At 34.6% G+C, this 10,864-nt stretch overlaps 1 protein-coding gene across 1 annotated transcript; it reads left to right on the plus strand.

Moving 5' to 3' along the window:
* The first annotated feature begins 5,455 nt into the window (after positions 1-5,455).
* LOC143604784 (nuclear poly(A) polymerase 4-like) lies at positions 5,456-9,786 on the plus strand. Its single transcript, XM_077081163.1, has 9 exons — positions 5,456-5,566; positions 5,653-5,730; positions 7,869-7,931; positions 8,014-8,175; positions 8,248-8,364; positions 8,670-8,732; positions 8,806-9,135; positions 9,226-9,390; positions 9,460-9,786. The coding sequence occupies exons 1-9, from the start codon at positions 5,456-5,458 to the stop codon at positions 9,784-9,786; spliced, it is 1,416 nt and encodes a 471-aa protein (XP_076937278.1).
* Positions 9,787-10,864: the final 1,078 nt, after the last annotated feature.

A 10,864-nucleotide genomic window follows, 5' to 3' on the forward strand; every position in this document is an offset into this window, starting at 1 on the left:
ACCTCCATGACGTTTCCCACACGTGCCACACAGAGGAGTATTTCGGTTTTGTTGATTAAGTGGTTGAGCTCTGGTGGGGTTATGATGTTGTTGCATATTATTCTGTGCGGGCCTATGATTCTGATTTCGATTTCCCCCATTTCGTGGCTGATTGTTGAAATTCCTATCAGTACGCTGTCTACGGTCTCGGGGTACAAGGGACTGTTCGGTTCCAACTTGAGAAGAAGATTGACCCTGATTATTTTCTCTAGGCCGCTTACGACTTTCATCAAAAGATTTCTGGCGGTGTTTCTTATCATTATCAAGGTTCTTAACCGCATCAACTATCTCATTTATGTCATTAAAACGGAGGTTCAAGATAAACTTCCTATCTCGGTCACAAATGGCCCACTTGAAATGGTTGGTCTGTTGTTCTTGCGTGCCTACAGTTGGGCCAAGAAAACTAACCAATCGACTGAAACGATTTTTAAACTCAACGATGGGCTCATCATTAGCCTGAATAATTGAAGAATATTCTCTCAAATATTCACTGCGATCAGCATCAGTGAAATACTGTTGGTAAAACAAAGTACGGAATTCATTCCAAGGAAGTGTAGCAGCATAATTGTCTCCACCACGGGCAGCTTTCAGTGTCTTCCACCATCTGTGAGCGTCATCTTTGAGCTTGTAAGTAGCTAATCAAACCTTAAACACATCTTCAACACCCAGGACTTCAAACAGTTTCTCGATGTGCGCGATCCAGTTTTCAGCTTCTACTGGAGAACTAGCAGTACTAAAGGATTTTGGCTTTTGCTTTTGAAAACGCTCAAGCCAGACATGAATACCAACAGGAGGATTGTTGCCTCCAGCATTGTTTCCACTGGGGTTGTTGCCACAGGCGTTGTTACCACCGACATTGTTGCCACCGGCATTGTTCTTCTGCAACTATTGTATGATGTTAGGGACTGCCGCAGCAATAGCCGCATTGACGGCGTTAGCGACAAGGGTCGCAAGAGGTGGGTCGTTTCCAGCATCATTCCCGTTTTGGCGGTTAACACGTCTTCTAGGAGGCATCTGAAAGTAAGATAACGTATGAATTGAACGATAAGGATTTACGGAATACGCGAAAGACGAAAAAGAAAATCCTAACCCGACGTCTACCCATTAACTCACATTTTTAATTATTTTCGTGTAAGTTTTCTACAAGAAAGAGCCTGGGCTCTGATACCATAACTGTAACACCCCAACCCGGAGCAGGCTGACGTGTCACTATTACAGATATCATAGACCAAACAAAAACCATTTAAACGAAATGAAAAGAATCCCATGGCAACCAAAAGAGTTAAAAACACTGAAAGAAATTCTAAGTCAAATTTATTAAATGCTTAAATAAAAGAAAATTAAATCAAGTCCTTATTCTTGAGCTTCATTTTACTCTCATCACTGATCTCCCCGATTTCCCGAATTACCTGTTAGCAAATAAGACAGACACAAACAAGGAAATACGGCTGAGCCAAAAATTGCCCAGTAACGGAGAGAACAATAGTACAGGTAAATGCATACATAAGACAAAACACATACTGAAATAAAACTGAAACTATTGCGGATATAAAACCACGTTTTAGACCGAACTATAATTAAATGCGAAAAACATAATCCGATACACGATCGGGACGTAATCTGAATATACTCAAATTTAACCAAATGCATATACACATATCAAAACGGACCAGAAATACAGCGAAACAAAATATAATTACTAAAATACACGACGATGATGTTAAAATAAATAGGTCGTGTAATACGGAAGCACCCAGAGCCTAAACAGAGGGGTACACAGCTAGCTAGTCCATGCACCAAGGAGACGGTGTGGGTGGCGTGCACGCATTGTTCCATCTCAAACAGAAGTCAGGAGTCAGGAGTCAGGAGTCGGAGCTAAGATCGATCTATACGCCTCTAAGTGGCCAAGGTACTACATGAGTACTTTCAGAGACGCCGTGAACCTTGATTACGCACTGTCACGATAAGTGCCATGTCGTTGACGCCCCAACGACAAGTCAGAAATGCTCGGGTAACAGAGTACTGAACTAAAGTCGTATAACTAAAAGATATTTAAACAGGAACATGCAATAATGAATTCAAAATATATATAACCTATTGCATGCTATAAAATTAATATAACCATATCATACGAATAAACCGAACTAGATAACAAAAATCCGCACTACGAAGTGACGGACATCGAATATAAAATGGACTAGAACCAATACTATGAGTGAAGAAAAACAGAATCCGTACAACAAAGTAGCGGACTATAATTAATACTAAGAGTAACAAAAACAGAAACCGTACTATGAAGTAACAAGAAACAGAATCCGTACCTTAATTATTATGTAAAAGTAAAAAAAGTTGGCCTGTCTTCAATAATTATGAGAACCTACGGTTTATTCACATTTTATTTTAGATATACTCGCATAATTACGATGGATGATTCGTTGATTTTTCCCGGGAAGACACTTTAAGAATCCATAAGAAAACTTGTTTAACCATAGGCTTGTTTCGGTGGTTATTTAAATATCGTTAGAGCTACCAAAAATAAGTACTAATATGTAAATGTTGAATTTTAAATCTCATCTTCATTATAAGGGAATATTATGAATAAAGTAACTGACCAAAACTATTATTTACCTATGATCACAAAAACTTTCAAAATTTAATTTATCATTTTAAATTCCTAACTTCTCAGATTTGATTTTAAGTTATACGTAGTGGCTGTAAAGCCATTCATATTTATTATTATGGTGCTTAAGTTAACTTTATGCATATAGAAACTCTTGTCCTCCTATCTTTAATGACATGCATGCATTATACATACCAATTTAAATAGAGTTTCTAATTAAACAACGTTATCCATCACATGAACGAATCAACGATCTCATCCGAACGACTTAATTAGGTGTACGAACCAAAAGAAAAGGAGCGGACGGTTACCTTAGTTTTCGAACATGTCGGTGATGTACGTAAATGTGATAGTGACTTAACCGGTTCCTCTCGACAGAACAGAACAGATCGTAGGCGGAACTTGAACGGTGGTGGTATGCGATGCGTTACGGTGACTTACTCGAGGAGGGAAAAACGGCGGTCGGTACTTGAGAGAAACAGAAATGAGTGGCGGTGCCCGAAATTTGTCACCGAACTAGATGCGAACTAACGAAGGCACCGGTGGCGTCTGGCTTGCGGCAGTTGCCGATTGTCGTCTGATTTGCAGCAGCCGTTGGCGGCACTGTGATGGCGGACAATCTTCGTTGCGAGGCTAATTTAGGGTGATGGTGTGATGTGGTGGTGAGGCAGAGAGTAAGCAAAAGTTGGTATGGTTTTGTGAAGTTTGATTTGAAGCTTTATACACCGTCGATCGTCGGGGATACGGATAACGCACGAAACATATTTGCCAAAATATCCAGTGTTTAGTTTGAAGAGGCTGAATGGGTTATTAATTAGTCTTGATCTAATATTATTGATCCAGTATAGCTATACGATTTATACTTGATTTAATAATACTATATATCTTTTAGATTTCTCCTCCTATTCGAAATTCAAATCATAATATGCATCTGTATCATTTTGTTTAATATTAGTTGATCAAATCACAAAATCTCAAATTTCAAATACTTATATTAAATTCACAACCACACCTTAATTAATAATAATCCTATTTATTAATATAGTTTATTTGTTATCTTTATATTTGGGTTATTATAATAAATGTGTGCGCGTGTGTGTATAAAACTGAATAATCGGACATTAATGTTCTATATGATTTATCTCGATTAATCAATGGTCTCAACCCACCACTCGACTAGCGACTAGTGATTTCTACAAGTTTACAACACTGCTATTAATTGAAATGGTAATCGAGAAAATGTTCATCGGTTTTTTGTGTGGTTTGAGGGCGGTAATTGTTGACACGACTTGAACCAAAAAAAAGGTTTGAGTTGAATAGCATAACCTATGTAGAAAAACAGGTCCGTTTAAGGTTAACTAATATGACCTGCTTAAGAAAAACGGGTTAGATTTGGACTGACCCACTAACCCATTTAACTGTTTAAAAAGGAACCTTTGTAATTATATTTTTATTTATGTTTTATTTTTGTTTCTTATATTTCAAGATTTTATTATAATTTTCAAAAAGAAAAAAACCAACCCATAATTAAACATTGGGGGTAATGGGAACGTGGATTATTGTGGATATGAAGAAATAAGAAACCGAATTGAAATTAAATTTTAAATTGAATTGTTTATTATTATTTGATGATTTGATGATTCTTTTCCCACCGTTTCAATATTTATTTATAAAACTAGTACCTCAACTACCTTTTAATGTACGATATTGACCGGATTTTGTAAAATTTAATGCGTTTGGTTTGGTGGAAAGCTAAGGAAGATATATTTTCGATCCTAATCACAATGGGCCGAGATATACGACATAAGGAAGATCTACTAACTGTCCATTAATAGCAATGTCCATTTTCTTTAAAGATTACTTGGTCAAGGGGAAAAACAAATACAACATATATTATTACTGGAAGGCAAATTGGAAAATGAAGTTGAGATATACAAGGACGAGGTAGAAGGTGGGAGACCCCTAATGAGCGCGATGAAGCTTTATATGATGAGTACATACGCAATAGCTATGGTACGGGTGGCGAAGATTAAACACGTCACGAGACTGAAGAAAAAAATAAAATGTCAAAAATAAAAATATAAAAATAAAACTGTTGCCATTTTTTTCTCACTAATTTGCATTTCAATTAATGTTCTTTTTGTTGCTGGATGTGGTCCAATTGGCCCAAGTGAGTAATAGAATATGGGCTTGTATATGTTGAGCCTTCAAATAAATAAACCCATGAGTGAACAAATTGTCATAATCAATTGTGAATATTAGTCTATTAAGCTTATCGACTTGTGACACCAATTGAATTAACTGTTTGTTTTAAAAGGATGTTGACATTATTTAAATTGTAGCATTTTAATATGAATTGCATGAAAGTCAAATGACTATGAAAATTGAAAATAAAGACCACGTATATAATATGGATGTATGCATTGTTAATCATGATTATATATAGATATATACAATTTACACCAACCAAATATATATAGAAGAAATAATTATAAAACAATTATAAGCATTATTATCCAAATTAAAATACTACAAGTTGAAGAAATGTCAACATTCATATGCTGACCTTTACATCCATGCCTTCCTAAGAAAAAACGTAGATATTTAAGTTTTAGTCTTTGGCCATATTGCAATTTTCAATCATTTTTTTCTTATTTTCCTTGTAATCCAACTACTGTATATATAAATTAAATCATCTTATTTCTTGTCTACTTTCTTATCTCAGTTTTTGAATCCAACACTTTTTATTGTGTGTCACATTAATTCAATCAGTTCTTGTTTTCTTCAAACTATATAATGGCAGACCCCGAGTCCATACCTTCGCCACGACAACTTCGAGTTACCAAAATCCTGTCTCCAGTGGGACCATCCGAGGCAGATTTACTAAGAACCAAGGAACTGAATAAGGTGAGTTTTGTCAGTCTCGTCTTTCACAACGATATAATTAGTTAAGTTTTATTTAACAGTTAAAAGTTTGTGTGTTCTTGTATTAGTTCTTGATAGATGCTGGACTATATGAAAGTAAAGAAGAATCCTTAAAGAGAATGAAGGTTCTTTCTATAATTGAACAGGTTGATTTTGATAAGTATTATATGAGATATAAATCAAAGTATAAATTAATCATGATCATTAAATATTATGTAACAATCTTATACGTGTGATGTGGTCTAAAATATATATATTATTATAGAAATATTTCCTATACTTTTAAATACTTTTGAGCCAAGTTTTTATTGAATATTAATATCATGTGGCTCATATTTAGATTTTAAAGGTTTCTAACTGACAAAAAAATTATTAAAGAGTATCTATTTTTAAAGATTGGTTAAGTTGAATCAAAAATTTGAAGAAACAACCGGGCCCCACATTTAATGGAGTAAAAAGCCCACGAGAAGAATAAAAAAAATACCCTTTTAGGATAGCCGCGGCAGGAGTTATATATTTAATTTTTTTCATTTGTGTGGACAGGGGTGGAAGAAACCATTATTATAATTTGTTTGTTCGGAGCCTGTCAGGAGGGATTCAACAAAAGAGAGCAGCGCACCATACTACTAGTATTATTATTATAAAATACGTGGGGGGTTTTTGGAGCAAGAGGTCAGACACAACAAGCCGCCAAAACATTATTATATTTGTTTTGTTGTGTGGTCTTGGACGAGAGGAAATCAAAAAGAAAACAATATTTTTTGGCTACTGGCCTTCCAAGGGACGACGAAAAAGTGAGCGGTTTTGTGTTGGGTTCACACCTACTTCAAGATTGGTTTGATTTTATTATTTTTATTATGAACTCTATTATTGAACTTATATATTTTATTGTTTTGAACATGGTTGTTGGCTAAATACTTTTTACTTACTTAGGCTTGGATGATGTTTTGTTTATTGCTTTGAACTTGTCGGTTTTCGGGTTTTGTCTTTTGGGAGTTTGATTAATTAAAAGTTTTGATTAGTTTTATTGGATGTGTCGCATGCGTATTTATTTTTAATTTGTGTCTAAATGAATGTTTCACATGTTACTTTATTGAAAGTCATTCGATTATAGGTTGCATGTTAGGGTTGTTTACTGTGTGTTTGCAACTTGTTTATGGTTTATTGAGCCCATTCATCATAGAAACTGATTTTTGGCATATTATTAAAAGTTTTTATTCTTACTAGCTTAAATATCCGACGAGTGATAAGTTGTCGGGTTTGTCTGCGTTGTTAGGGTTTTAGGTTAAATTATCTGACAGGAGGTTTGCCTATTTTTACCTTAATTTCACTGTTTACCCGTGTCCTTTAAACTGTTCAAAAACCACCCCGTGTACTTAGGTGCATTAAGATAGTGAAACTGACAGGGTAGCTATTTTCTAGGGTAATTAACCATAGTTGGTGAACTGACAGGTGAACCAATAAGCCGGTGTTTTTACATGATCTTTAAGATTTTTTTTTCGGTCACCTTGAGAGTGATTAAGGATCCATTAAGTTTCCTAGAACTTCATACCTTTAGATTCCCGGTTCCCATAGCATTTTCCCGTAACCGATACAAGCTCGAGTCGTCACAATTCGGATTCCTTGCCTAGGTAACTCTTGCTCTCATTTGAATTTACTAAAGTTCTTATTCGGTAATTTAATTTTCTAGTTTACTTTAATTTAATTAAGTAATTAGTTTAATTAAATATTATCTTTTAAAATAAAATAAATAAAAATCCAAAACTATATATTTTCTTAATTATTTTTCTAAATTAGCTTTTAGAACTAGTCTCGTTATTTAAATAAGTGTCTCTAGGGTTCGATATTCCCGGTCTTCCCATAGCTATTCTACACCCGATAGGTTCACTTGCCTGTTTCTAGTGGTTTGGTTTTGGGTATTCTAGGTTTTTATTACTCGTTGTGCTTGGTCATTATTTGCTAAAATTTTATATACCACTTCACGCACATCAATGTGTCACGTTCGGTGTGCATGACCATCTTTTGAGAATCGGATATTGTAGATTGTAAATGTTTGGGTGAAGCAACTTACTCGTGTACGTGGGTATACGGATCAAATGGTATAAGATGCAAATGTCGCCTTATATACTTTTGGTTCATATCGGCTTGGGGTGAGATGATCTTGTTCTCTTTATATTGTACATCTTGGTATATGCTACTTCTATTTCAAATATGTAACATGTTAGTTCTATGTAGAAATTAAACATGACTTGTTGATCATAGTCTAAATATTAAACTATGGTAGGTTCATGGTCCGGGGACAAGCATCGACACCTTGTGTGTGGGGCCCTCTTATGTGAATCGAGATGTAAGTTTTTATACTTCAGGAAAATTGGATTTTAATAATCCAGACTATTCATAACTCATGCTACTTATTTAATATTCATTAGGAGGATTTCTTCTTTGGTTTGCACAACATGTTAACTGAAATGGAAGAAGTTACCGAGCTTCAACCAGTTCCAGTCGCTCATGTTCCGGCCATGAAATTTAAATTTGATGGGATATCTATAAATCTTTTTTACGCAAGCATTTCTCTTTTGGTTGTTCCACGCGTAAGTGTTTTGTGATTTTGCAACATTTGTATTTTTATAGTTACTAAACTTTTCCGTAATAATATTTTTCAGGAGGGCCTAGACATTTTAGATAATTCGGTATTGTATAATGTTGACGAGCCGACAACTAGGAGTCTTAACGGTTGCAGATATACTGATCAGATTCTTAAACTTGTTCCAAGTGTTGAGGTACAAATTATAAATAGAGATAATAATTCTTGAGACAAAGTGATATATTATTGATTAAAGAAACATTGTATTATGTTCCTTTAGGGAATGTATTCAACATTGACATATAACAATTATGTAATGAAATTAAATGCGAAAATAAACAATTAAAGTGATTTACGTGTTTTACACTAAAAAATAAACGATTAGAAAAATATTTAAAGTTATGGGAATGTTTTTTTTTGTCTAGTCGGGACAATTAGGAGTCTGCTAGCTCTTGGATCAGCTTTGTATCAATTTTATCTGCATTTTCATATTGTTTTCAGCATTTTCGTACGACGCTTCGTTGCATAAGGTTTTGGGCCAAACAACGTGGCATTTATTCAAACGTAAGTAAACACGAAAATCATATTTTTTTAGTTCGTTTTATTCGTTAAATGATTGACATTTTGACATGTTTAGGTGACAGGATTTCTTGGTGGTGTGAGTTGGGCTATTATGGTTGCGCGCGTTTGTCAAGTGTATCCTAATGCTATTCCAAGTATGCTAGTGTCAAGATTTTTTAAGGTTTTCTCACATTGGCGGTGGCCAAATCCGGTTATGCTTTGTACACTACAAGAAAATGAGCTTGGACTTGATGTGTGGGACCCGCGTAAAAACCCTGAGGACCGCACTCATTGTATGCCAATCATAACACCCGCGTACCCGTCCATGAATTCTAGCTATAATGTTTCCACTACCACACTTGGTGTCATAACTGAACAAATCCTATTTGGAAATAGAATATGCGAGGTACGAGCATATTATATTAGTGGTTTAGATTTGTGTATTTGAACTGCTTTCATTTGAACCGGTGCATGTCTGACTACTTTTGTATTTCAGGATATTGAACTTAAGAAAGCCGAGTGGCCTGCGTTGTTTGAAGCGTATATGTTTTTCAAGAGGTACAAAAACTACTTGCAGATCGATATAGTTGCTTTGAATACCGATGATTTGCGTGAATGGAAAGATTGGGTTGAGTCTCAAATAAGACAGTTGACTTTAATGGTAAGTTTTTACATAAGTTGACTTTGAGGGTTGACTTTGACTTTTGATGGTATACAAAATTTTTAATAGATTGAACGGGACACGAAGGGGAAGCTGCAGTGTCATCCATATCCTCGTGCATATTCGGATCCGTCAAAGCATTGTGCACACATTGCTTTCTTCATGGGATTAATGAGGAAACAAAGTGACGTGGTTATTGGAGAAGGTCAATCGCAGTTTGACATCCGTGGGACCGTTGATGAGTTTAGGCATTTAGTGAATATGTATGTGTTTTGGAGACCAGGGATGGATGTTTATGTTTCTCGTGTGCGTGCGAAGCAGATCCCGGTGTACGTGTTTCCAGAGCGTATACGCGCAAGTCGAGGTGCCAAAGCATCTACAAGTAGTGATGTTTGAGACTTTGAGTCTTGTAAATTCTTGACTTGTTTTATGTATTACCATGAATGTTAAGAAGCATCATTATGATATCATCATCATATTTCTTTGTAAGAAACTAATATGGAATATGTATAAATGTATAATATTATGAATCATGGGCTGCTGATGGTTTGGCAAACCCAAACTAATTTTGGGCTTTACTTGTTCAGGCCCATTTTCTAATTTACTTTCATTAATTTTAGGCTGTTTTGCATTAAAGAGTTCAAAATTGTTTTAATTAAATTCCACACAATTGTTTTTTTGTTTTTTATTTTGTTGTTTATTTAATAACGTGTTCTCGTTAACTGGCGGACATCCGTTTTCCCTTCTTTTTGCATGTCATCGTAGCCAAAAACTTTTGTGGTATGATCTAAGTTTCTTAGCTTTGTTATAACATTATATGAGTTATGCAGATGCAAACTACATTGTCTTTATAGATAATCATCGAGATCTTTTTAATACGTTTTTAAAATCTGTGTTTTTTTTTCTGTGTAGCGATTGATCTAGACTCCTATCGCACACTTTCTTAGCGTGGTTTGATAACGTTGCTCATGATGCTATATACGCGTCAGTGACATAATCATATAAGTTTTATTATGTGTTATGCAAAATAGGAAAATGGCCAAACGTTTATTCACAGCCTAAAAACCAATTTTAGTAATAACTAGAATAATATGTTGTTATGTACACATGCCAACTAGATATATAATTTTGTAAAAAGAAATTATGAAAGTGACTACAAATAAGATGGTGTTTTTTTTTGTTTTTTGTGACAATCATATTACATAAAATTATCTATTTTCACCCCCAAACAAAACTTGACTAGTCATTTTCATTATCTTCATTTCTCCAACATTGATTCCTCTAAAAGAAAATCTAACGTGTTTCAATTTAGTGATTAAATAGTTATGCTATTGGATTTAACTTTTATATAAAAACTTAAATTTAAACTTTTAACATGTTATTAACTTTTGGAAAAATCATAAGCCTATAGTTTATTTAGAACTAATTACAAAAGGGTATACAAAGTTTAATGTATATGAAGAGGTAGGTCCCA

The sequence above is a fragment of the Bidens hawaiensis genome, unplaced genomic scaffold (genome assembly GCF_021521415.1).
Source record: "Bidens hawaiensis isolate Kalapana, Puna unplaced genomic scaffold, B.hawaiensis_p1.1 tig00066632_1, whole genome shotgun sequence".
Lineage (NCBI taxonomy): Eukaryota > Viridiplantae > Streptophyta > Magnoliopsida > Asterales > Asteraceae > Bidens > Bidens hawaiensis.